General features: G+C 45.2%; 1 protein-coding gene across 3 annotated transcripts; it reads left to right on the forward strand.

The window, feature by feature from the left end:
• The first annotated feature begins 13,862 nt into the window (after positions 1–13,862).
• On the forward strand, positions 13,863–25,635 carry LRIF1 (ligand dependent nuclear receptor interacting factor 1). Of its 3 annotated transcripts, XM_074528170.1 has the most exons (5): positions 13,872–14,022; positions 17,750–17,820; positions 19,897–21,421; positions 22,721–22,996; positions 24,169–25,635. In XM_074528170.1, exons 3-5 carry the CDS (start codon positions 19,910–19,912, stop codon positions 24,634–24,636), a joined length of 2,256 nt encoding a protein of 751 aa, XP_074384271.1. In that variant the 5' UTR covers positions 13,872–14,022; positions 17,750–17,820; positions 19,897–19,909; the 3' UTR covers positions 24,637–25,635. The 3 variants fall into 3 exon arrangements, with proteins under 3 accessions (XP_014126408.3, XP_074384271.1, XP_074384272.1); XM_014270933.3 differs by lacking the exon at positions 17,750–17,820 and having other exon boundaries at positions 13,863–14,022; XM_074528171.1 differs by lacking the exon at positions 17,750–17,820 and having other exon boundaries at positions 13,883–14,022; positions 19,905–21,421.
• The last annotated feature ends 1,883 nt before the right edge of the window (positions 25,636–27,518 follow it).

Consider the following 27,518-nt stretch of genomic DNA (forward strand, 5'->3'; position numbering starts at 1 on the left):
CTTATCACTCTCTAGTGACCACCCTGAAAGATGGTTGTAGCCAGATGGGGGTTGGTCTCTTCTCCTTGGTGACCAATGACAGGATGAGACGTCACAGCCTGAAGCTCCACCATGGGAAATTTAGGTTAGATATTAGGAAAAAAAATATTCACAGAAAGAGTGGTTCAGCATTGGAATGGGCTGCCCAGGCAAGTGGTGTATTCACTGTCCCTGGAGGTGTTTAAAAAAACACTGGATGAGGCACTCAGTGCCATGGCTTAGTTGGTAAGATAATAGGTCACAGGTTGGACTCAATGATCTCAAAGGTCTTTTCCAACCTGGCTTATTCTGTGATGCTGTGTCTGCAGTCTGGTCCCAGTGCAGGGGCTCTAGGAATGCAGATCTGATTCCTGCCTCGTGTTTCAAGGCACAGTCTTTGCCTTCAAACCCTAAAGGAGCTGGTCTTTTTTCCTGAATGTTTCTACCTCGAAGTAGCAGGCTCTACCTGAGCTTCAGTGAATTCTGGGGCTGTGTAATATAGCAGAATTGTGAAATCCCAGACTGATTTGAGTGGGAAGAGACATTAAGGCCCATCCAGTCCCACCCCCTGCCGTGGGCAGGGACACCTTCCACTATCCCAGGTTACTCCAAGCCCCGTCCAACACGGCCTTGGACACTTCCAGGGGTGGGGCAGCCACAGCTGCTCTGCATCCTGTGCCAGGGACTCACCAATCTTTCAAGGCCTCTTTGGAACTTCTGTTGTTGCAAAGCAGTTTCATGGTCTGGTCTGTGGTTGGAAGGAGCAGAACTTGGCCTGCAAAGGAGCTGCTGTGAGAGCAGGAGCTGTGTTTGAGCAAGAAACGGCAAGTGCAGTTGGAGTCTGACCTCTGCTTCTGGCTGACAAAGTAGCATTGGAGAAGTTTCTGAATGAAATAGAATCATGGAATCACAGAGTCCTTGAGGTTTGAAAAGGCCTCTAGGATCACCAAGTCCAAATGTTTCCCAAGCACTGCCATCTACGCCGTAACCCATGTTCCCAGGTGCCACATCCACACACTTTTTGAACACTTTAATGAGTGGTGACTCCACCACTGCCCCAGGTGAGGGGGTGCCTTGCCATGGCCCGACCACCCTTTCCAGAAAGAAATTTTTCATAATATCCAACCTAAATCTCCCTTGGGGCAACTTGTAAAGTCTTTATTTTCAGTGCTGAACCTTCTTGTCTTGTACCTGTTCCCTGGGAGCAGAGCCTGACCCTGCTGGCTGTCCCCTCCTCTCAGGGAGTTGTGCAGAGCCAGAAGGTCCCCTCAGGCCTCCTTTCCTCCAGCCCTCCCCCAGCTCCCTCAGCTGCTCCTGGTGCTCCAGACCCTTCCACAGCTCCATTTCCATTCCCTGGGACATGCTCCAGTCCCTCAGGGGTTTTTTGGGGGTGAGGGGCTCAAAACTGACCCCAGGAACTGACCCCAGGATTCAAGGCGGGGCCTCACCAATGAAGGGGTGCGGTCACTGGATGGTCCTGTTGGACACACCATGGCCAGACAAGCATCCCCAGGTCCTTTTCTCCAGCAGCCACTTGGAAGGACTGAGCTGGCTCGTGATCTCATGGCCAAGAGACTTGCTCTGTAAAAATGAATTGCTGGCTGAGTATCAGAATGAATCAGGCGAGACTCCATTTCTTCATGCAGGAAAAAGCCAATTCTTTTTTCACACAACTCATTTTTATACAGTTTTTACCGACCTTGTGTGCAACTTTAACTGGTTAATAGCTAATTCGTTAATGGCTTTCTTGCCAATTGCTCTATTGGTTAGTAAAAGGTACTTTATTTGTCTATCAAATCTCTCTATTCTTAAATTGTTAACATATCTTCTTCACTGGTTCTCATGTGATAGATTTAATGTTTATGAAGGTGCTAGTTGTTTTTCTCCCAGGAATAGATTGTTATGTTAACAAACTGTTCACACCAGGATTGTTTTCACATAAAAACCTGCAAAGTGCTAGCTGCACTTATAAGCAACGACAGGCCAGCCATCCATCCAACCAAGTCTGATTTTATGAGGCCTTTCTTTTATAATTTTTCTTGACTGCAATAGCAGAGTGTTTCTGTCTCTGCACATTTTTCTCTGCTGAAGGGATCTGACTTTGATGGCAGCAGGATTTGATATGGAATTGTTCAGATACTGACCCACAAAAATGCACCTGATGCAACTCTCTGAATTCTGGGGTGTGGAGACAAGTAATGGCATCTTTGCTGGGCATTCCTGCCATGATTCAAAGCCACTCCAGCTGGATTTGGGTCACCTTAAGTGCTTTTATTATAAGAAGGTGTCACAATCCGTTCTTACAAAAAGGATTCATGATGGTTTGTTCATTGATCTCAGAGTACAAAAAATTGACATGGAAAGGGGATTTGCAGTAATAATCAAGAACAAATGCACCTTTATTGAGCAACCACAGCAAATTGTGTTGGGGGGCGATTGGGGAAAAGGGAAAGAATGGGGAAAAGAGAGGGAGGAAGAGAAAGGAAGGTATATAGCTACCAAACGTAGAATAACAAAGTCTTTTGAAGTCCAGTCAACAGAGTTCGCCTGGTCATGTCAGGGAGGTCTCGAAGACACTGGTCAAGTCGAGGTTCTTTACAGTCCTTTTTTTGGTAGGGGGAAAACAGGTCTTCGAATCACTGGGGGGAATCAAGTACAATGAAGAATAGTCTATTGAAATTTCTGAGGGGAGAGAAGGCACTGAAGAAGGGTACACACAGTCCATGCTCTCAGCAGTAAGCGAGAGCCATTGTCTTCTTGGTCCAATGGTCATGACCATCTGCAGGCAAATATCTTGCTTTGGTCAGGTCGGCTACCCCACACACCTCCTCTGGGTTGGGGGTTTCAGTCCCAGTCCTTGGGAGGAGGAGGAGCTCCTCCATAGAGGGGTTTCATGTCTCAGTCCTTGAGGGGGAGACTTGTCCCATCTCAGTCTGTATGTCACTGTGGTTGTAGAACAGATGAAGGATCTTCTGTGGGGACCACCAAAGGTTACCCCAGAAAAGTCCAGCCAAGCTGAGAGATGGGGAAATTCCAGGGCTATTGTTGGGAAAGCGAGTGCAGGCGAAGAAGAGCAAGGTGCCCCTTCTCCTTTCACTAGGTTCAGTGTTCCAATACAGCAAACACATCTGCAAACAGAAGCTTGGCAGGCCAGAAGCTCTGCTCAGGCCTCAGGATCCTGGCAAGCAACCATCTCAAGCAAGACCAGGATTCCAATCAGGGTGTTTTTCGGTGATCCCAGTTTCTGTCCTTTCATGCCAATCGTGAGGCAGATGAGAGAAAACTTCAGACAGAGACTTACAGAGGGAAATGTGTCTGATGGTGTTGATTTTGCTTGATTTTTCTTTTTTTTTTCAACCACTCCTGTCCCCCTTCTTTGGCTTCTTCACCTCTTCACCCACATGCCCAAAGCTTCTTTTTGTGTCTGGGTTATATTCTTTCTCATTTTTGCATCCTTATGAGATTTATCTTGTAAAGTTTTCATTTGGGGGTTGTGAATTAGGGCTTTAAGTGTCTTTCCTGAGTCACCGTTGGCAGAAATGAGAACAAGACAAGAATTAAGTCACCTTTTTGGGTCACTTGTGCTCTAGGGAGCCTTTAATGGAATCCCAGACTGGTTTGGGTTGGAAGGAACTTTAAAACTCACCCCATTCCACCCCTTGCCATGGTTAAGGACACCTCCCACTAGACAGGTTGCTCCAAGCCCTGTCCAATTCAGCATTTTCAGAGTTGATTTAGTATTTTGCCAACAGGGGAGTTGATGAGCTATCTGCCTTCCTGGCTATTGAGGAAACTTTGACTTCCCATAACAGGGCAGAGCTCCTGGGGGACTGCAGCTTCCTCCTGAGGGACAGCTCTGATTTCTGCTCTCTGTGAGCAGGGACAGGACCTCAGGGAGCAGCTGCAGCTGTGCCAGGGCAGGGTCAGGCTGGGTATCAGGAAAGGCTCTTCCCCCAGAGGGTGCTGGCACTGCCCAGGCTCCCCAGGGCATGGGCACAGCCCCGAGGCTGCCAGAGCTCCAGGAGTGTTTGGGCAGCGCTGCCAGGGATGCCCAGGGTGCGATTGTTGGGGCGTCTGTGCAGGGCAGGGGTGGCACTGGATGGTCCCTGTGGGTCCCTCCAGCTCAAGGCATTCTGTGATTCTATTCCCCCAATTCCTTTGGCACAGGAAGGTGACCAAACAGCTTCTCCTTGAGCAGCTGCAGCCAGGCTCTCTCTGCATCCTGCCATGTCACACATGATGGTGACAGCAGAGCTTTTGGGGTGGCACTGGCTCCACAGCACCTCTGTATTCCACTTTGGTGTCTCTGAGGATGGGATATGCCATGATGGCCCTGCTCCCTCTGCCACAGCTGCATCTCCACCTGACTTGTTCTTCCCTTGCTGGAAGTCCCTTTTCTCTCAGGAACATGGTGAGATTCTTAGGGGTGTCCTGTGCAGAAATAACAATTGGACTTGACAGGTCCCTTCCAACTCAAAATATTTTGATTCTGTGATTAAAAACATTCACCAGCTCAACCAATTCTACTGGCTGTGTTGAAGGACTGAAATCACAGGCTGAAAATAGGAACAATTACGTAACCTTATCCCTGAGGGCTTGCTCCTGGATGGTGACAGCTAGAACTTTGCCAGCAGTGACAGCAGAAGGAAATCCCACCCCTCACCTCGATATGGTTCCCCCAGTCACAGTGTCTGCTGTGCTCTGACCAACCCTGGTGGGGCTGTGCTTCCAGTGCTGGAGCATTTGGGTCCCAGCACCTTCCCTTCTGCAGAGCGGGGCCTCACACAGCCCTCCCTGGCCAGGAGTTGTTTGATGCGAGACCATGGCTGCTCCTCGAACCAGAACCACCTCTCCAGGCCTCCCATGGATGATCCTCTTTGTTGGAATCAATAAAATTAGAGGGTTTTGAGAAAGTTGTGAAAAAGACAGGCCCCAAAGACAGCAAGGACAGTGAAATGCCAAGGCAGTAGAAAAAGTTTTCTAAGCTGTAGTGCAAACGTGAGAAATAGAGCAATAGGCCTATGTGATTTGCTTTTCTAAGTTGCAAAAAGCGTATCTAAGTATTCATTTAGAAGGTTAAATGTCAAAAGGGCTCTGTGCTTTGTCTCTTATAAACGAGCCACTGTATGAGAAAATAGGCTGTTGTTGTTTTAACCACAGTTACACGTGCTTCATATGGTTGGATAGAACTACTGTCAATGTGCTTTTGCTCTATGTGTGATTGGCTGAAACTTGGACTGAGATTGTCTTATGCTGTGTTGCAACAGTACGTTTCTTTAGCATTCTGTTTGATCAGTAAGCTGTTAGCATCTTTCTTCTCCATTGTCATAACAATGTAATTAGCATGATGCTGGGAAAATAAAAGTTCTAGACGCTGATTTCAGGTGTCCCGTCCTGTTTGTGGCTGGGTTATGGATACGAACGAGGCCAAACTTTCTCCAAAGAAAGAGGTTCTCATTTATTAAAATAACTACAAGGAACGGAGTGCCCAGGATAAGCCCAGGCACCCACACAGCGAGACAAAAACCAAACAGTGCGCTGATCCCAAGGGCACTGGATTCTCCCAAACAAAAAGTATCCCAAAAGAAGAAGAACCTCGACCGAACTGAACTCCTCACATTTATAGTCCCCCTCGAGTCCAGGATTGGTGCATTTTGGATCTTCATGATGATTGGTCCATTTCCAGGCTTCTCATTGGTCTTTACCGCCGCTCATTCTGGACCAATCGTTTCTGCAGGGCTTCGAATGATTGGTCAGATCTTTCATCCAATCTCTCTTCGACCTTGCCTTGCCCCGGCAGACCCCTGTTTCACCAAACCCTGGACCCTTCTAGCACATTCTAATAACCCCCCCCCCTTTAACATAATACAAATAATATAACATAATTAATACAATATAATTGAACTATATCCTATTTTAACTTAACTTTTACCTATAACAGCTGTATATAAACTGCTGGCGAAGCACTTTTCAGAACAAACCTGTTCCCTGTGAGCCCAATGCACTGAGCCACAGCTCCAGCCCTCAGGGCTGGTGCCCCTGCCCTTGAGCCTTCAGCAGCTGCAGAGAGGGAGGGAAGGACAACCTGCCTGTCCTCCAGTCAGCAATGCCTTGTTTAGGATGGATGTTTATGGGAGAAATGGCTGAGTTTTAGACTGATTGTGTTTTTCTGGATAACTAAACTATGTTTTCTCAGGTTTCTGCTGATGGGAGAAGTTCGGGGTGTTAATCTTTCATATAAGTTTATTATAGTTTTTTTATAAAATTCTCTGAGTTTTTGTGTCTAAGAAATGTTCTGTCTGAGCTAAATCTAAATCATTTCCCATATCTAAATTCCAAGACCACAGGAATCTGTATCCTAATATTTTTCATTACATTACATGGTTAAGTGAGATATCACTTTAAAAATGAGATCTTGAATTCCAAGTAATTTACTCCTTATCTTATTCAGTTCATTAACAGGAACAATAATTACCCTCCTCTGTGCAGTAAATACCAGTGGGAGGCAGTGGAGCCAAGGCCCACAATTGGGCCTTTTGCCCAAATGGGACTTTTCCCCACAATTAAGTTTTTTCATGGTCCAATTTGTCCTGTCAAAATTGTAACTTTCCTTTTTTGCTCAACTGGTTTTCCTTAATCCTGAAACTTTAAGCATGATGGTGATGGATCCTCAAACAGCCCGTTGGCATTTCAGACTTGGGATGAGTTTTGAATTTTAATTCTTTGTGGTTGAGTAGAACTGGACAAAGAAATATCTTGAACAAAATAAGCACTATGACCCAGGATTTGATGGGCCTTGAGTAGAATTTCAAGCATTCATTTGCTTAATGTGTAGAAATCAAATGTGGAACGTAACATTTATGTGAACTCCCATAAAGTCCAATTTTAATTAAAATAATGGGATCAACTAATCTCAGCCTGGTTAGCGTGGGAAGGGACATTAAAGCCCATCCAGTCCCACCCCTGCCATGGCAGGGAACCTTCCACCAGCCCAAGTTGCTCCAAGCCCTGTCCTACCTGGCCATAGACACTTCCAGGGGTGCAGGGGCAGCCACAGCTGCTCTGGACAACCTGTGCCAGAGCCTCAGCACCATCACAAGGAAGAATGTCTTCCCAATATCCCATGTAACCCTGCCCTCAGCCAGTTTTTATGGTTTAAAGACCCTAATTGAGGTTTTTATGTGTCTTTTGCCAACTCTACCTTTCCGAGCTGCAAAACTGGCAGTGAATTTAGCCAGTCTTACAACCTTATATATACAAATTTGCTTTACATGGTGGAAAATGTGAATTCAGATGTGTCCTCAAAGAGGTGAAGCCCTCCTCTTGTAGGACAGGTATGGCTTTGTTGACTCAGTCCTAAATATTGCACTGAGAACTGTAATAGTTTATAATTGACGTAGCACATATTGAATAGGGAGCACATGGTAACTCAGCTCAGCATCATTTGGTGCTTTCAAGGCTCCAGATGAATTTTGGCACTAGTTCTGTTACAGCTCAATTTTCCATCTCATGATATCTCAGTTGCACAATGTAGAGAAATAGCTACATGACAAGAACCCAGCTAATCTAAGTTCTGCACCTGTAAGGACACTGTCCTTGATCATAGCTGTGTTATCATAACAAGTGCTGTAGTTGAGAGACTAGAGACATGAGAAAAAGCAGATGTAACTCCTTTGGAATGAAGAAGCTGATATCTGTATATAACCAATAGACTGCTAACTTACAGAATATACGTGAGCTTATTACTTGTTGTGTATAAAATGTTTGATGCTCTTTGCAATAAACGAAGCTTGCTGAACACTCATATTGAGGGTCTCAAGCCTTCCCTGCACCGAGACAAATGGCCAGCTGTGACAGCACCAAGTTTGACAAGAGCAAGTATCCACAGCATCCCTATTGACAGGCAGTGGTTACATCTGTCTGGCTGCTTTTCCAACTGAAATTGCAGACCAAGGAGCGAAGCAACCCTCTTGAGAGCAGACTGGACCAACATCTGACAAATAAATAGCTAATCATCTCTGCACACAAGTCTCTGCCGACACCAGACCTCAAAGTCAAACCCAAATGATGCCAAATGAACAGGCAGGAGAGGAGACACTCAGCTGAAATATTTTTTCCCACAAATGTTTGTTTAAAGCCTGTGGTTAGGAATTTAGAGGAAGCTGAGTTAGACCTCACTCAACATGTTGGGATTCAACATGAGGAAAATTTCTGACCATGAAAAAAACCCAAGAGAAGTTGTTAAGCCTGGCATCTCATAAATGAGGAAGGCAAAGATCGACCTTCAGAGGCTGGAGGACTTTGCCAATTCAGGAGAGTTGAAAGACTTAGCAAAAATTACCCAAATCTGAATGAATTTGAATTTTCCAAGAGACCAGCTAGCATCCTTCAGCTAAAAGGACCAGTAGTAAATACTGCTGGCAGACAGTGATCCTGGGAAATAGCAAAAACTTATTCTCAAAGCCTTTACCTGTCTTTGCTGGACAGGTGACGTACAGAACATGCTGGATGCTGTATTTCCAGTTCAGTCAGACACCTAACCTCATTCATTTTCTAGGATTAGGAACCAGGTGGGAAAATAAGGAAATAGGAGAAAAAACTTTTGCTTGGGTGGAACATGGTGCCCTGGTGAGGCAGCTGTAAAGCTGTGTCCAGTTCTGGGCCCCTCCTGAAAGGAGAAGCATCAAAGGTCTGGAGAATGTCCAGGGGAGGGGATGGAGCTGGGGAAGGATCTGGAGCACCAGGGGCAGCTGAGGGAGCCGTGGGATGCCATGACCCATTGGCTGGCTCATTGTAAATCCTCGTCAGGCTGAACAGAGGTCAAGGAGCTCTTGTGCTTTTATTGTAGTGTTGTCTCAGTTCCAGCAATCAGCCAGCTGAGTCTAAACTCCAAAGGTGTTGACCAACAAGCTCTTGAATATTTACAATGCATTTCTACAGGAGTGGTGGCTACAAGCCCTTAATTTTGTGCCCTTCTCTTCAGTGAGTTGTCAACTCCCACAACAAACTCCTCAGAGGAGCTGGCTCACAAGCCATGGTACCACTACTCAGTCTCCCAACTCCCACATCAAACTTCCACACAGAGCACAGGATGGAATGTGAAAAGCATGCTGTGCCCAGGCAAAGCAAGGGAGCAACTCCAGAGCACCCTGAAAACTACAGACCTGCAGTGTCACTTCAGTGCCTGGTAAAGTTATGGAGAAGGTTACTGTGTGTGGAAAATTGGTCATTCATTCCTTCATGAAATGAAGATCCTGCTTATCAAATGTGATTTCCTTTCATGACAAGGTGACCCACCTAGCTGACCCAGGAAAGCCAGGAAAGCCAGTTGATGGAGTATTTTTGGATTTCAGTAAAGCTTTCAACACTGCCTCTCTCCAGGATCCTTCTAGACAAAATGTCCAGCCCACAGCTGGATAAAAACATCATGGAATGGGTGAGCAACTGGCTCACGGGTCAGGCACAAAGGGTAACAATAACTGAGGTGACATCAAACTGGGGACCTGTCACTATTAGGATTCTACAGGGCCTGAGCTCTGTGCTCTTCAACACCTTCAGAAATGACTTGGATGCAGGACTGGAAGGGATACTGAGCAAGTTCACAGATTATACAAATCTGGGAAGGAGCTGTTGACTCCCTCGAAGGCAGGGAGGCCCTGCAGAGAGACCTCAACAAATCAGAGATGGGCAATCACCAAATGTATGAAGTTAAACAAGGGAAAGTGCTGGATTCTGCAGCTGGGATGGGGCAAACCCGGATGTATGGACGGAATGGGGAGTGAGAGGCTGGAAAGCAGCGCCTGGAAAGGGACCCAGGGGTCCTGGTCAGTGGCCAGCTGGGTCTGAGCCAGCAGTGCCCTGGCAGCAGGAGGGACATCAGGCCCAGCATGGCTGGCTGGGCACGGAGGGGATTGTCCCGCTCTGCTCTGTCCTCACCTTGAGTGCTGGGGGCAGTGTTGGCCACCACAAGATAAAAAAGACATTAAGCTGTTGGAGAGCATCCAAAGGAGGGAAACAAAGATGGTAAACAGCCTTGAGGGGAAGACATGTGAGGAGCAGCTGAGGGCAACTGCTCTGTCCAGCTGGAGGAGACTGACAGGAGACTAATCACAGTTACAATTTCCATGTGACGGGAAGAGGCAAACACTGATCTCGTCTCTGTGGTGACCAGGGACAGGACCAGAGGGAATGGCTGGATCCTGGAGTGTCAGCAGGGGTTTAGATTGTGTATCAGGCAAGGTTCTTCCCCCAGAGGGTGCTGGCACTGCCCAGGCTCCCCAGGGAATGGGCACAACTCCTGCCAGAGCTCCAGGAGTGTTTGGGCAGCGCTGCCAGGGATGCCCAGGGTGGGATTGTTGGGGGGTCTGTGCAGTACAGGGGTTGGACTCTTCTTGTGGGTCCTTTCCAACGTGGGACATTCTGTGGTTCTGTGAAATAAAGTCAGAAAAGAGGGAGGAAGAGAACAAGAGCAGAGTCTCACTAGTCCTTAGATCCCACTTTATTCCTGGAGCTGGGCTTGTGAGACGGAGAGAGAGGAAAAAGAGAACCAGGGGTCCCAATCGACTTCCCTTCATAGTTAACCCTCTTATGGGGGTGCAGCCTCTTATGTAAATTAGATTTTTCATTCTGTTTTGTTCACAAATGCACAGTCCTCCTCGAGAGGGGAAGCTGAGCATGAGTCTCTGAGAGTTGGCTCAGGTCCACAGGACCTGCTCTGATCACACCTTTCCTGTTGTGACAGTCACAGTGTCTTAGACAAATCCTGCCTGTGCCTGGTGTTCTCAGGAGGAACTTCACTGAACTGCCACAACTTCTCAAATGTGATTGAGAGTGGCTTAGGAACTTCCTCTGCCAGTTCCCCCAGATCCATAGACACATCTCATCAGATCCCACAGACCTGTGCACCTTCATATTCCTTAAATACTCCTTTACTGGTGTGTTTAAGATATACCAGTAGAAGATACTTTATCTTCTCAAGCCCAGAGAAAGGAACAGAGCTGGTGAAGAGTATGGAGCATGAGTCCTCTTAGGAATGGATGAAAGCTGGGGGGCTCAGCCTGGAGAAAAGGAGGCTTAGGGGGGACCTTGTGGCTCTGCACAACTCCTGACAGGAGGGGACAGCCAGGTGGAGTCAGGCTCTGCTCCCAGGGAACAGGGACAGGACAAAAGGAAACAGCCTCCAGCTGTGTCAGGCAGGTGTAATTTGGATATTGGGAAAAATTTCTTCATGGAAAGAGTGGCCAGGCTCTGGCTCAGGCTGCCCAAGGCACAGGTAGAATCACTGTCCCTGGAGGTGTTCAGGGGGTATAGTTTAGTGGTGGCTTTGGCAGTGCTGGGTCAACAATTGGTCTTAATGATCTTAGAGGGCTTCTCCAACCAAAATGGTTTCATGGTTCAGTGATTCTGGGTTGTGACTCGGATTACAGGTGTTGTAGAAAAATGGAAAGAGGTTTACAAACATGAGTTTGGGCATAAGCAAATCCCACGGACAAGTTGCTGGCCAAGAAGTACCCACAGGGGCTTGTAAAGGCTCCCTCCCTGGCTGAAATGGTGGGGTGTTTCTCCAGGTAACCTCTTGATGCAGCCCAAGGGTTGGATCAGTGCAGGATCATCTCAGAGCAGTGACATGGACAGACTGTGACTGGTCATGGTGCCTTTGCCTGTGTCACATGCCAGACACTGTTCCCAAGTGTCCCCATGACACACCTCTCTGCCCACCACTGATTTCATGGAAGGTTCCAAACTCAGTCTTACTTTATAAAGGAATAGTGACTCTAAAGATTATAATTTTTTAGGTGTTTCAGGAACCACAAAGATCAGAAGATGGTCTAAACCTCTGTGTCTTGAGCCTCAAGATGTGCCAATGGAGGTTCAAGTTGGACATGAGGAGGAATTTCTTCATGGAAAGGCTGGTCAGGCATTAGAAGGGGCTGCCCAGGGAGGTTTGGGGTCTCCATCCCTGGAGGTGTCCCAGGAGTACCTGGACATGGCATTCAGTGCTCTGATCTGGCTGATAAGGTGGAGACCATTCAGGTTGGAGTCAATGATCTTGGGGGTCTTTTCCAACCTGAGTGATTCGAGGATTCTGTGGATGACTTTATAACTCCACTCTTTGTCTGGATCATGCTGTACATTAAATAGGAGGGGGGTGATTGGGTTGGATATAAACTACCCTGGAGAGGAGGAGGACCTTAGAGAGAATCAGTGGGTGACTCTGCTCTCGCCCCTCCCAGCTGAGGACGCCTTCTTGGTAACATTTTGCATACAATTATAATTACCCAAGTTAGCACATCATTATTAGTATGGTTGTTGTTCATCACATCATCCTCATCATCATCATCGTCATCATCAATCATCATTCTATTGGTGCTGGTGCATTTATCAATGGCAATTCCAAACCTGTATTTCTGTTGTTTCAATAATTCCTGCTGTTTGTGGATCTGTGATTATGAAAGTCCTTTTTGCACAAGACCAGACTTGTGTTGCCCAACTGGTCATGATTGGAAGTTTAACCCAGCTGCTCCCAGCCCCTCTGAGAACCTGCTGGGACAAAGGGGGATTATTTTCTGCCAAATTCCTATAATCTTCACATGACACCAATAACTGTCATGGGCAAACACTTGATGCTGGAAAAAAATATTTAGTTTATTGCAAATTAAAATATGTTTGGATATTGAGAAACCAAGACAAGATTTAAACTACTTTTTTTCGCAGGCTCAGCTTCACATCCCCAACTCCTCCCTTTCCCTCTAGCCTGGGTGGTGCAGTGGGGATGGGGAAAGGGGGATGTGGTCAGGGTATAAAAAATCCCCTCTGCTGCTCATCCTTCCTTGCCTTTCTCCTTCTGCAGGGTGGGTACTTCATGGGATGGGGGTGGTTTCTTCAGGGCACACCCACCTTCTGCTGTATTACCCCAACACCCTGCTGTTACCACAGTCTGGACATTCACAAATCCAGAGAGGTTTGACTCATTCTCTTGCTTGGGGTGGAGGAGGGAAATGGGGGCTCCGTTGTTGGTAGAGTAATTGTCCTTGGACATTGTCAAGGAGCGGCTGCTTGTGGCACTCAGTGGTCTTGTCCAGCTAGTGATTTGGCAGAGGTTGGATTTGGTGGTCTTGGAAATCTTTTTCAACCTAAGTGATTCTGGATCACAGAATCTCAGAATCATAAATATAATAGAGTGTAATATAATATAATATAATATAATATAATATAATATGATATAATGTCATACAATGTAATGTAATGTAATATAATATATGATATGATATGATATGATATGATATGATATGATATGATATGATATCATATCATATCATATCATATCATATCATATCATATCATATATTTAATATAATAATATTTTTACTTTGAGTAATCTATAGTACCGATTATATAAAATGTAAGAGAATAATGATAAATTTTCATTCTATTTGATTATAAATGTCGTTATTTATTACTTTAATTTAAATTTATTATTTTACCACGATTTATTATAATTATACAATTATATCATGATAATATTAGATGAGCTATTATTCATGTTATTCATGTTATATATTACGTTACATATAGAGCTCACTGACAGCACGCAATGCTTCTCACGTGTGCATGTATTCAGCCCACTGTCTATGACAGACGCCGGGTGTTGCATACATTATAGCAACATTTGCATATGCAAATTGCCCTGTAGCCACCCGCCCGCGCTCAGTGGCGCCGCCCCGTGGCCAGCCCATGGCTCCGCCCCCCGAGCCGACCCCGCCCCGCCCGTTTCCGCCAGCACCGGAAGCGCCAGCCCCGCGCTGCCGCTCGCGGCCGCCGGGTGGCGCCACTTCCCGGAAGCGGCGTCCCGGAAGCGGCGGCGGCAGGGGCGGGGCGGGCGGAAGTGACGCGCATGCGGAGCCGCGGCGGGGCCGCCCCGCCATGTCGCGGAGCCCGGGGCGGCGGCCGCAGTTGTGAGTACGGGCGGGCCCGGGGCTCCGCCTCGCAGGGACGCCCCGCCAGGTACGGTCCCGCCTCTCCCAACCGGTCGCGACCCGTGGGCGGAGACGGGAGGGCGGCCCCGGCGGCGGCCCCGGCGGGACTGGCGGGAGGCGGCGGGGAGCGCGTCCTGTTCATTCCTTTCCCCTCCGTTCCTTTATTATCCTTCTTCTCCCATCTCTTTCTTATCCTGCTCTGTCCCCTCCTTTTCTTGTCCTTTTCCCTCTTCCCTTCCCCTCTCCTTTCCTTTTCCCGTTCCAGGCGGGGCGGAGCGGCCGGGGGCAGTTCCAGCTCCTCCCGCGTGCGGTGTCGTGTCCAGCTTGACGCCACTTGAGTTTTGGTTGTGTTTTGGATGTGTTTTGGTTGAGTTTTGGTTGTGTTTTGGAATGTGTTTTGGTTGAGATTTGGTTGTGCTTTGGATGTGTTTTAGTTGAGTTTTGGTTGTGTTGAGTTTTGGTTGTGTTTTGGATGTATTTTGGTTGAGATTTGGTTGTGTTGAGTTTTGGTTGCGTTTTGCTCTCGGCGGCTCTCGGTGTTTGTTGTCACCACTGCCACATCGCGGTGAGGGCGGGGTGTGCTGGAGGTAGCGGGAGAGGGGCAGTGGGGATGGGAGAGGAATTGAACATTTCACGGTCACGGAATTATTTCCGTTGGAAAAGCTCTTAAAGATCAATGAGTGCAGCCATTACCCCAGCTCTGCCGCATTCACCACAAACCCATGTCCCCAAGCGCCTCATCCACTCAATTTTTTAAACATTTCCACGGATGGTGACTCCACCTGTGCCTTGAGAAGCCTTTTATGATGCTTGGCCACCCTTTCATTGAAGAAATTTTCTCCAGTATCCACCCTGAACCTTCCCTGGCACAGCCTGAGGCTGTTCCCTCTCCTCCTGTCCCTGTTCCCGGGAGCAGAGCCTGACCCCCCCCGGCTGTCCCCTCCTGTCAGGAGCTGTGCAGAGCCACAAGGGCCCCCTGAGCCTCCTTTTCTCCAGGCTGAGCCCTTTCCCAGCTCCTTCAGCACTCCTGGTGCTCCAGCCCCTTCCCAGCCCTGTTCTCTTCCCTGGGCTCTGTGTGTCGGTTTCCCTGATCCCTCATTAGATCACACCACGAGAGGTGGCCGTGCTGGGCCGGGCTGGGCTGTCCTGGCTGCAGCTGTGCCCAGGGAGCCTCGGGCTGCCCGGCTCTCTGTGCCTCCGTTCCTGCTGGGGCTCTGCTGCCTTCCCTGGTCTCTCAGGGTTCTCAGGGTGCTTTGTGTGTTCTGGGATGAGCTCTGGGTGGTGTCTGGGTCCTGGGGCTGCTGTGGGATCCACGTTGGGTGTTTGTGGTGGTCACAGGTTCTTCCTGGGCTTTTTTGGTGGAGGAGGATTCGGTCGTGGATCAGGAGAGCTGTGGTTGGTAGCAGAGCTCAGGGGCTGTTTCCTGGCAGTTTGCACATCCACGATTGTCTCTACTCCAGGGAATATTACACAGTGGATGAAAAGAGTTCCCAGAAACAATTACTGTCAAACAGAAAGTGTTTTCTCTGCCATTATGGAAAGCTTCTGGTTTAGGATAAAAACTCAGATCATGAGATAGCTTGAACTGAAATTCTGGTCAGGATTCCTCCAAATTCAACATCAATTTCTTGATTTCCTTTAGATGATGATAATAATGATGGTTATTGTATATTATCTAGATTATATGTTACTATGTATTTATTATTATTGTTACAATTATTATTTTATTACAATTTTAAAACAATCCATGGAATGAATGCAACTGTATAAAATAAATTTGTATCAACTACAGTCAATTAATTTTACTTTGTCCCTGGGTGCACATTTCCAATTGACAATAAATAGTTACTTTGCCACTTCCTGGATCCAACTGAACCCATTAAAATAAATTCTCTTGGTTCTCTGGAGTGGCCCATAGTCCCTGGTTATTTATTCACATTTGTAGGTGAAAATTGTGCCTAAAGGAACTGTTGGGAGTGAAGGCAGATGGGAAAGTAGCTCATTGTTCCTTCTGAGGACTTTGCAGGAAAATTGAGCCAGTCTCTGGTCTCTGCTGATGCGGTTTTTAGTGGCACTGTCAGGATTTCTGTGGGAATCATGTGCTGGTGTTTGCACTGGATTTGGTGAATGAATTTGTTTAACAGAAATAAATACTCCTATTTCTTGAAAATATTCCGTGGGTGTTTTTGTTAATGGAAGCATAAAGGCCAGAAGGTGAATGTTTGAATACTCAGTATTTTGTGTTTTGCACTGCTTACTGAGAGTAATGAACAGAAAGAGAAATTTGGACAGTAAAACTGGTGTGTCTGGTCAAGAAAACAGGAATTCTGGTGAACTGAAGGAAATGTAAATTATTTTTTTAAATTTTTCTGTTTTGAAATAAGTAAAGAAATAAATATCCCAGTTTCTTTCTGTTCTCTTGGCTTTCCTGCCTTCCTTAATGCCACATCCATAGGGAGGTGTCAGTGTTGCCACACACAGACTGTTCACCAAAAGAAATCTCCTTTTTGGATCAAAAAAAAATAATCTGGTTGACACATCCCTCTGTGAATGTCACAGAATTTTATTCTATTATTTTTATTGAATTTGATAATTTCTTTGGTGATGTTAAATAAGATTTCTTCCAGTCCTCCACCATTTTTTGGGTCTTCCATGAGCCTGTTTCTCTCAAGGTTTGTTTATGGATCTGCCTTAGGCCTTTCTAAAGGCATTCATAACAACACAATTATTTCTTAGTGTTTGTATATGAGACTTGAGGAGGTTTATTCTTACGGGGTTGGAAGTGAAGGAGGATGAAGAGGAGAAAGAAAACTCTACTTCAGTAACTATGGGAGAAGTCCACTTGGACAACCTGGCATGATACAGATTTCCTTTTCTTTTTTTTTTTTTTTTCTCTTTTTGGTTAGGAAAAGAAATTAACCTGTTCTTTAACCAAATTAATCTGACACCCTAAAAAGGGAATACTGAGGGAGTTTTTTTCATTCTGCTTAAGATATTTTTGAAGATTCATTAATTCAAGGAAGCAGTAACCTTGAAGACTGAAGCAAAACAATTTCTAACTCTTCATCACTCATAAATGTATGGAGACAATGCGACAGTGCTTTATTTTATTCTGGTAACATGAAACTTCCTCGTGGTGGTTTTTTTGTATCACCTGGGAAAAGCTTTATGATGTGAAATTATTGCAATGAAGCCTTTTCAACTTAAGAGAGCTAAAAAGATTTGCCGTGATTCTTTCCTCTGTTGTTGGAGTAAATATGTGTGAATTCCACTTCTCTGTATCTTGTTGGACTTTTCATTCTCTCCTGCCTATCCTTGAGTTTTTTGTCATTCTCCAACCATGAAAATACCTGATATTTGTTTCAAGTTAAAGAATGCTATTTCCCAGACAATTATGGTTTTGGGGCATCTTGCTCTTCTTCATGGAGATAAAAAGCTACACTTGCGTTCTGTAACCATTAAAAGTAGAATGATCTGAAATTCAGACAAATGAGATTTTTTTACTGATGCTTTTTCCCCCAGCCTACTTTTAAAGTTCCTGTTTGTAGCAAGTCAAAACCAATTTTTAAGTCCTTTGAGCTGGAGGTGAGTGGTGATTCCAGGTGGAATGAGGTGAGCACTGCAAACTGGCAGAGGAACATATTGATGCAAATATATCATCAGCTCATCTCTCCCTGTTTTCATTGCTTTCTTTCCCTCTGATCTCTTCCCCCTCCTCTTGCCCAAAAGTTAGAAATGTCCCCTTGCTTTGACAGGTGGAGGAACAAGCCTCTTTGGAGGTTTCTTCTTGGTGCCAGTTTGCAGCCCTAGTTAGTTGAGGGCGCAGGTAAGTGCCTGTTTCTCTGTTCAGCACTTCCACGTTTGTGTGACTTGCTGAAAAAATCCTTCTGAATTTGCCTTTACTTCTTATATGTGGAAGCACAGTTGAGGTTGTAGATCATGAAGTTATGAAAGAAGTGTTGAGAGATTCAAAGCACAGAACAGACAAAGTGCTGTCCAGGAGCTGCTGCTGTTCCTCATTTGCATTGTCAGTAGTGCTAGAAGGTTTAAAGTTCTTCAAAAGTCTTTTTTTTCTGCTGTTCAAACACACAAATATTTCTACTTCCTCTTCATTTTAGTACAACTGTATTCTGTCAGATTGTTGCCTGTCAGTGCTAGTCCATCTCAACTCTATTTCTGATTCCAAAGCATCCAATGCCATTTTGCTCCTAAGCCCTTCAATGACAGCTTCCATTAGGAACTGTGTGATAAATTGCCTATATTTTAATTTTCAGTACCTTAAAAACAAAAGTACTGCAGAATTTCCTGCCCACTGCACTGTTACCTTATGTAAAATCTCAGTTTTCACACATTGTGACCAGAAATGAGGCATTGTACCAAAATACTAGGTATGGGAGTTAATTCCAAGGTCACAGCAAGGAAAGCTCTGTGCCCCTGATGCCTTTGTGTGTTGGGCAGTCAGTAGTGGGGTGTTTGTGTCAGTCCCCAGGGGAATGGGACCCACAGCAGCAATTGCCCAGCTTTGGGAGTGAAGAGCATTCCTGTGACTTCTCTCTTGATGAAAAAAGGCAAAAAGGCAAAGGTTGGTTGACTCCTGAGCAGGCACAGTGGTGGGAGGCAGGACTGAGCTCTCCCAGACACTGCTCCAAGCTGAGTCAGAAGCCCAAAAAGACAGAAAAAATGCTGGTTTCAAAACTGCCTGACAGAAAGCAGAACACAGCACTGATGTCATTGGGATGGGACTGGGAACATTTCCATGTTTGTGTTCCCAAGGCATTTACTGATGTAGGAGGTTGATGGGATGGAGCTGGTGCTCTTGGTAACTTCAGGTGGAGTTGGCAGCTCTGCCTGTTAATCACTCTGGATCTGCTGTCAGGAAACAATTTCCAGTGATTTGGTCTCTTCATTCCAGTGAGGGCAGCTCTATTTACCCGCACGTCTTTGCAGTGCTTTGGGCAGTAGATTGTTCTGCTCAGAGTCCAGGAGCTCTTTGCAGAAGAGCTTGCTTTGGGCAAACTCAACCGGAGTGGAAAAGGTTCTTTGTCTTGCCACAGACTCAGAAAATCTTGGCATTTGGAATTGGCACAAGTAACTTGTGTTTTGACAAGATCTGTTGGTCTCTTGGTGAGTTCTTACCTTCACCTGCAAGAAATCTTTGTTTTCTCTTTGAGATGTCCCTAGTGTTTCCATGTGTTCTTCCTTGGTTTTGGAGCCTTTTCCTTCCCAGACTTAGACTTCTGTTCTCAAAAATGTTTATAACTCAGTAGTATTTGAGGGTTTTCCATCTCTTTGAGGACAAACCACCTCTGTGGTCTGTATCTGCCTCAAGAATGGCCAGGCAGGTGCGATGGAGGGACAGGAGCCACCTGTTCCACAAGATAAACACATCCTGCTTCCAAGTTCCTTTGTTGTGTCTGAAGTAATTCCTGCTTCCATCTTGCCTTGCAACTACTCTGCCTGTGTTTTCCTGAAGTGTTCCTGAAGCACTCAAGAAGGATATAAGTAGTAACAGGGAGGTGGGAAAGGGAAGAATATGTTTTTTCTGGGAAATCGGGAGGTAGTGGTTTCATTTTCAAGATGAAAGGCCCCGTGAGGGGAAGCAGAGATAATGTGAGGTGTTTTCTGGGGTCTTTTAACTTATTTTTAACCTGAAAAAGATGCCATTTCTTGTTACTCTGGGGTGTTGAAGTTGGACAGTATTTTCAGACCGTCTGAGGTGGTCTCAAATGAAAATCTGGGTACGTCAGTAGGAAGCTCCTGAAGATTACCTAAGTCATTTTCCAGGAGTTAATATGCTTCAGCCCTGGGTGTAGAGTTCACTGATGCTCATGAGTTATAGTACCTATGCTTATTCACTTACACTGCCTTTCATTTTTCTCTCTTTTCCCTTTTCTTTGTTAAGCATTGCAGGCTGTATGTACCGAGTCATTCAGACAACGGGACCAGATGGAAAAAACCTTCTGAAATTGCTTCCCATTTCTAAAACTTCTGGAAGCTTTGTACCAATAGTTCAGTCTCCAGCCATGCCAAATAATTCTAATGCAAATGTTTCTAGCCCAGTCCATCTTACTATTACGACACAGATTGGCAATACTGCTGCACCTCCATCTGTTAAGATACCGATTTTTCAGTCTCCTAATCCTGGAAAGATTATTCTTACGAGGACATTAGACAAGCAGGAAAGTGCTAGGGCAGGTTCTGAAAAGGAAAGCTTAATTCCAAACGCAGCTGCCAATGCCCAGAGCAGCTGTGTGCCCATGGATGGAGTGTCCTTGCAGAATGTGGCCATCATGAGCTCCTCTCACCAGAGCAGCCCAGCCCGCACAGTGGTGAACACCAAACCCCTCCCAGTGACTGTTAAGTCTCCAATGCTGCCCTCCGGACACCACCTCCAGATTCCAGCTGATGCAGAAGTGAAATCTGTCCCAGCATCTCTTTTGCCACCTGCAATACAGCAAAAAATCCTGGCAGCTGCAGCCACCAATGTGTCTGGAGGGGCTGACAGTACAAAAGCACCAACAGTGATTTACGTGTCACCCGTAAACACAGTGAAAACCTCCCAAGTCCTGCCCAAGCACTTGCAGAGCTTTTGCCCTCAACCTGCCACGGAAGTTTCAAAGACACTGATAGTGACAGCTGCCCAGAAGGGATCTGGTTCTTCTCCTGAGCCAGTCACATCCAAGGGGCAGCAGTGCCAGCAAACTCCCATGAAATGGATTGTGCAAGAAACTGCCTCGCTCTCAGCAGCTTGTCGTATCCCTGTAAAGTCTTCAAGTAATGTGGCTTCCAAGATCCTGAAAACTTTGTCAGACACGAAGAATATAGAAGTCAACCCTGCAAATATTTTACCACTCTGTTCTAATGGTCCTGGTGGAAGCCAAACTAAAATCACACGTTTAAAAGATAATGCTCTGGTCATGTACAATGGGAAAGTCTATTTATTGACCAAAAGAGGCTCTGATGTTCTGTCAGCCCAGGCTGACAAACAGGCATCTCCTTCTTCTGATGCTTTACTTAAAAAGGAGACACCCGAGCAAATTGATTCTACTGAAGTCAATAAAATAACCAGTAAAGTGGTGAATCTGGTGTTGACAAAAAGCAAAGGAGTGGTGCTGTCTCAGAAAGACCCAAAACCATGTACAGTTTCCAAAAATTCATCACCAATTAGCTTAAGAAATGACTTAAAATCCACATCTGCAGCTCTGCTGACACCAAGTGCTAATCAGCAGGATCCCACTGTAATCCAGAGACAGAGTTTGCCCTCCACCAAGAGCGTTTCTTGCAGTGAAGTGATTCCAGTTCCAGCAGTAGGGATGCAGGAGAGTGTGAGGCAAAATGGCAAAGACATGAGTCATTCCCCGAGAGCAGCAGGGGCTGTGTTACCTCAGGCTAAGCAGGAATGTGCTGTCAGTGAAGACTGGCCAAAGGTAATAAATCATAAACATGCTGCTCAGTGGTTCTGTGGTCCTGGTTTTAGGTGGATAAAATTACTCTTGATGAGTTCACACATTTTTGTAACCAGGTGTCCTGGAAATACTGCTCTAAGATTGGTTCTAGTCAGTAAATGGCCTTTTCCCCAATACTTTTGCATTGTGCGAGTGAGAAATGCATAGAAAAGAAAGGGGCAGAGGAAAGATGGCTTTTGATTTCCTCCCAAGATAAATGGTCAGCAATAACTGGACTCCAGGGAGGCCTTTCATTGTTTGAGCTCTTAGATGTTGATGCCACATGCTTACAGCACAACCTTAGGACTGTAGGGGTGATGTAGGGTAGAGAAGGACAGGTTTGTGTCTTCACAAGAGGAAAATAAGTTGGAAGAGCAGAGTTTGTCCTCCAGAGACAGCTCTGGTGTGGCACTGTCAGCTCCAGGCTCTGACAGCCATGGGCAGGAGCTGTGTCCACCTCCTTCGCTCCTGGGTCCATGCCAGGCAGAAGGAACTCTTCAGATCCTTAATGGCTGAATTGACATATTCTTTTAAGGTCATAATGTTGAAAATATGTTAAAAATTGTAAGCCTCAATTCCTCAAACTCCCCACACAGGATAGGGGATCATGTTTTTAGTAGCTCCAGAGGCCAGAATGAATTTGTCTTGAAAGAAAAAAATCCAAAATTTGTTTATGTTGTCCAGGAAGAACAGAAATGTCAGCTGAGTGTATTTTTGCAAATTGTAGATATTTAATTGTTGCAACAGACTGTAATACCTAGTTTTTTGATTGTTTGTCAACTATCCATACCATTTATTTTCTTCAGTGCTGTGTGATGCTGAGTCTCAGCATTTGCTTTAACCTTGGTGAGAAATAGCTCAGCAAATTTGGTGTTCTTGTCCCTAAATTTGGAAAGCTCTGGATTGCAGAGTAGACACTACTTGCTCTTCCCTCCTCTTTCTTTGGTACTTTGCAAGGGTAGAACAAGTGATTCTCTTGTTGCTTCTTTTATTTCTGTGGGTTTTGGTTGGCCTGGACATTTTTGGGATGTTCCATAATGTACTTAAGATGTTAAATAACAAGTGTTAGACCTATAATCATTTGCATATAATTTATCAAAATCAGTTTATCTGTGTCAAATGTTACCTGTGTTAAATGTAGCTCTTGGAGAATGACAGAGAAAATAAATGTTCACCTGTCTTTCTAGTACTTACTTTTTGTATATTAATTTATGTTACCTATTTATAGATGTATATAGTGAGAGAGTGATTGATGGCTCTCTCACCATTTCTGTATTTCAGATGCAATGTGTAAAGATGGATTCACCAGGAAAGGTTATTCCAATCAATCACCAAGACCGCTCACACTGGAGACAATATTTGGAATTAAGGAAAAAGTTTGGTCTCTTTAAGGAGGAGAGAGTTTACCTTACTAGAGTACCATCAAGGGCCTTCTGTGAGAATCCAGAAGGAGGGGTGTGTTCCAGTGACAGCTTGGAAAGGAAAAATGAGTCTTGCAGTTCATCCTCATTGGATGTGGAAGTAATGAGTCATCATCAGGAATGTGTTAAAGAAAAGGTACCTGAGATTTTTCAGTGCTAAACACACTCAGAAAACAGTGTATGTTTAGTCAGTACAGAGATGGGGGTGTTTGGAGCCTTTGGGATCTTTATGAGAATTGTTCCTAGAACTTGTTTGACTCAAGCACCCTCTAGGAATTTTTATTCTCAGTTTTGGGTTCTGCTGGAGGAAACTTGAGCAACAAATGCTTTTGAGAAGACTGTCTCTACTACTATGGTAATGGTCCTTGTTGGAATAGGTACCTGACCTTGGGATCCTGATTTATATTTAAGCCTCTGCAGATGGTTGTGTTTGTCTAGCAGTGCAGTGGGTACGGTCAGAGGAATGGGTTTACTTGAAATTAAAAGAAATTTACTTGTGGATCTGTCCAATCTTTAGAATTACAAATGTTATTACAAACTTTGTCCTTGTTTGGGTACTTCTGGATGGAAGAACTTCCCTGTTAATGCATGGAAAGGACTTTATCCATCTAAGTATTTCTGTTCAGCTACATTTTCTTCTGTATGATTGTACTCAACTCAAAGACTTTCTCAGGTTTACTAATTTTGTGCTAATAATTGAGCAGATCCATGGCTGCTCTTAACATTATCATTAACCCATCCCTTAGAACTGTGCAAGACCAGGTTGGATGGAGCTTGGAGGGCCTGGTCTCGTGGAAGGTGTCCTTGCCCATGGCCAGGGGTGGAATGGAATGGGATTTAAGGTCTCTTCCCACTCAAACCAGGATGTGATTCCACGATTCAAATAATAAAGCATCTATGAGGCATTTAGTGTGATAATGGACATTACTCCTCAGATTGAGGTTTTGGAAGTGTAGACATGAAGAGTTTTTCTACACTGAACTTTCCCATCAAATTAGAAAGTTTTTGTCTTGCAGCACTGTTAACTTAAACAGCCACAGGAGATGATGGATGAGGCCAGGAAAGGCAGACATGCAGCGTTGACTAAAGAAGGAATTCAGTGTCTGGAATTGTTAACGGGGAATCTTTGCTAGAAAAACATCAAACACAAAAATATGTTTGTTCCTTTGCTGAAAGAAACTTCTTCCAGGCAGTAATTTTAAAATGCTTGCAACAAATAACTTATAATTTGTGCTTAGAGAACTTGGTGTTATAATGTAACTGATACCAACTTTAACAGAACTGCATTTTGCCTGTTTCTAACTGCAGATAATTGTGGATCTGGAAGAAGATTTGATTAGGAAAAGGAAAACAAAATCCTCACCTTTGTCAGACAGTGGCAAGAGGAGGAGAACTTCAATCAAATCAGCCACAAGTCCCAGTTTAGAAGTGACCAGCTCAGGTTCCAGTGTATCTAATAGGAGTGTTTCACCTGCACCAGCCCCAGCACAGCCAAGCGTTCCCGCTGGCTTCAGCGGAGTGTCCCAGGAGAGGGACTTGGAGCAGGACACGTTCCCCCGGTACAGTGACACTACCCACCCAGGGATTTCAGTTTTAGTCACTTCCGAAGAGGATACTTCCATTCTGGAAGGTTCTTTCCGAGATGATGCCTTCCCTATGGCTCCCCCAGACCTGGAGGAGACGATACGGGAGGAGAGAATCAAGCGGCTGAAGCAGACCCTGCGGCAGCAGAACGCGGCGCTGGAGGAGCTGCGCCGGGAGAGGCAGCAGAGCTGAGCCCCCTGCCCTGGGGGTCCCAGCCTCATGCTTCACCTCTGCAGTGACTTCAAGAGGAAATCCCTTGCCTAAATGAGTATTTCTGGTAGATGGAAGAACTAGATGGATTTTAAGTATGTGTGTATTTAGAGAACTGTAGGTTTTTGTTAAATGCCAGAAATAAGAGAGTTGACCATCACATTCTACTTCTAGGACGTGATCCAAGAGCACAGACAAAGGGCATTTTTAGCAGCATATTCCCCATATTTTGAATAGAGGGGGTCCTGTATTAGCAAATAAACTTTCCCTTTTTGAATTCCATGGCCTGGCTTTTAGAACCCCAATGAAAATTGCAAACCCTCGTTGTAGATACTTTTTTGTTTGTTTTTCTTATGTGCATGAGAACTTTCATAACTCCTGAGAACTGTTAATTTTCAGAAGAGGTCAACAGTCAGTGGTTATTGGACTTTAGACAGTAACAGTGCAGATATTTGTACAAAACCTCTTGCAGATGTGAAGACAGAGGCAGGAGGAACCCTGTGACAGTTGTTTGGATTCATGGTTTCTCTGTCATTATTGTGAGCCTTTATAAGGCCATGGCCAGCTGTGCAATGTGGAAATTAGTTTGTGGGGTTGTTTTGGAAGAGTGGGATGTATTTTTTTTTAAGAAGAATTATGTTAATAATAATTTCTTCAAGCTAAAAGACTTTATCCCTGGATGGTATCTTTAACAATCCTCAATGAGTGTCTTTTAATTTGTTGTTGTTTGAAATTGTTGTTTGAACATGTCTCTTACCACCTTCAGTTGTGGTACCTTAGTTTGCCTTGTAGGAGGGGATGTGCCCTCAGACTGTCTTTACATCCTAATGTTTGGAGAACTTTGTGTGTATTTCCCCACCATGCTCTGTTGTATGTGTAGGGACACCGTTCCTTGTCCTCTGTTGTCCATGTCTGATCATTGCAGGTTCCTTCTGCAGTTTTTCAGTTTCCCTTTCACCAAATAATAACTTTTTTTGCCAACAGAGTGTATTATTGCTTTGTTCATGTCTAATTATATTTATGTTAAACATCACCAATCCTGGCAAAGCTCTGCTGCAGATTTGTGTTCATGGAAGGCTTTTTTTTTGCTGTCTTTACTTTTGTTTTTATTCTTATTTTGTTTAATTTTTATCAAATTCTCATCTGCAGAGTTTTCATTTATTATCCCATGGATGCCCAGTTTATGTATAGGGTTTTGGTGGAGGATGGATGTTTCTTGAAGAGCTTAGTCCTGTATTCCTTCTTTATATAAGTTTTCGCAGTGGGAAAAATTCCAATGGATTGGAGAGGCAGGAGAGGTTTTTAGAAGGGAAGAAAAATGAAGTTCCTGCTCTGAAGAATCACAGAATCAGAGAAAGGTTTGGTGTGTAAGGGTTCTTAAAGCTCATCTCAGTCTCCCCCCTGCCATGGGCCACTATCCCAGGTTGCTCCAAGCCCCGGCCAGCCTGGCCCTGGACATTCCCAGGAATGGGGAGATCTTAAGCTAGACCAAGGTGATGGCCCAGATACACAGTGGTGGGTGAAGAAGGAAGGTGAATAATGGAAATAAACTGCAGTGATTGAGATTACTTGATAGGAGGGAAGTGTGATGGAACAAGCAAGTCAGCATGGTAGTGTGGTATCCATGGGCTCACTGTGTATGGAATGGGTGTTTTGGGACACAATTGACTTTGGCCACCCCCAGACGTTCACCTGCTCCACTCACTTCCTTCCTGCGGGATGTGGGAAAATGGAAGAATGGACTTGTGGGTGGAGATAAAGGAGTTTAACAGGTCAAGCAAAAGCTGCTTGCACAAAAAGTAAAATCAGGAATTCAGTCACCACATCCTGTCAGCAGGCAGAAGATCAGCCATTTCTGGGGTCTCCGTGTGCACAGTATTCACTTGGAAGACAAATACTGTGACCAGAAATGTCCTTCCATCCTCCTGCTTTCATAAAGCTTTTATTTGCTGAGCATGGCCTCCTGTGGTATGGAATATCCCTTTGATCATGCTGGGAATACTGTCCAGTTTCTTGTCCATCCCCAAATTCCCATCCATGCTAAGCCTGCTAGGGGGTGCACAGCAAGAGAAGGAAAAAATTTGGATGTCATGGGAGCTCTCCTCAAAACACGGGTATGTGATCAGCAGTCTCCTCAAAATCCCAGACATGGCATGATGTGGGGCTACTGCAAAGGACATTGACTCCATCTCACCTGAAAGGATGAAATGGGACTTGGGAAGGAGATGGAGGCAGCCCTGTGTTGTGTCTCTGGTGCTGCAGTCACCTGGTAGGTACTCTTCCAACAGGTTTTGCTCACTGTCCTCTAATAAATGTCTTTCCTTTATTTTCCAATGATCTCAAAAAAAAATTAATGAAGCTGCGTTCTCTTATCCTCTCATTTCACTTGAGGATTCCAGCACTGACATTCTACAATTGCACCATCTTTCTCTCAGAACCTCTTTTACCCTAACAAAGTAGTCCATTTGCCTGAGTTTTTTTGTAGAGATGATAAAGTACTCAAAATTTGGAGAAGAATCCTCACTGCAAAATTTTGAAGAAATGTAAGCAGGATTTGATGGAAGAAGATGAATGATGGAAAACACCTGGTGCAGTTCAGAAACCGAGTATGGAAGAGAGAGATCTTCCTTGGAACAGCACCAGTGCAAGTTTGCAGGGATCACTGAGAGCCAAGAGAAGCCTCTTGATGTGCCAACGGGGGAAAGTTGTGCCAAGAGGAGCAAAGGGGCTTCTGACAGCCAAGGACCGTGAGGCTGTTGGAGCTGCTCCTCGTCCAGACTCAGCATCTGCAGCATGGATTGGGTTTTGCTGCCCTGTTAATCCATGCACTCCTGCAATTTATGAAGAGTCTGTGACAAGAACAA

This window comes from Zonotrichia albicollis, chromosome 28, assembly GCF_047830755.1.
Source record: "Zonotrichia albicollis isolate bZonAlb1 chromosome 28, bZonAlb1.hap1, whole genome shotgun sequence".
Classification (NCBI taxonomy): Eukaryota; Metazoa; Chordata; class Aves; order Passeriformes; family Passerellidae; genus Zonotrichia; species Zonotrichia albicollis.

Excerpts from the sequence above, each read along its gene's own strand:
- LRIF1 (XM_014270933.3), top strand. The coding sequence starts at position 13,913 with ATGCGGAGCCGCGGCGGGGCCGCCCCGCCATGTCGCGGAGCCCGGGGC. Across the intron at positions 14,023-19,896 it reads TCGCAGGGACGCCCCGCCAG|CATTGCAGGCTGTATGTACC; the intron begins GTACGGTCCCGC and ends TTCTTTGTTAAG. Across the intron at positions 21,422-22,720 it reads TCAGTGAAGACTGGCCAAAG|ATGCAATGTGTAAAGATGGA; the intron begins GTAATAAATCAT and ends TCTGTATTTCAG.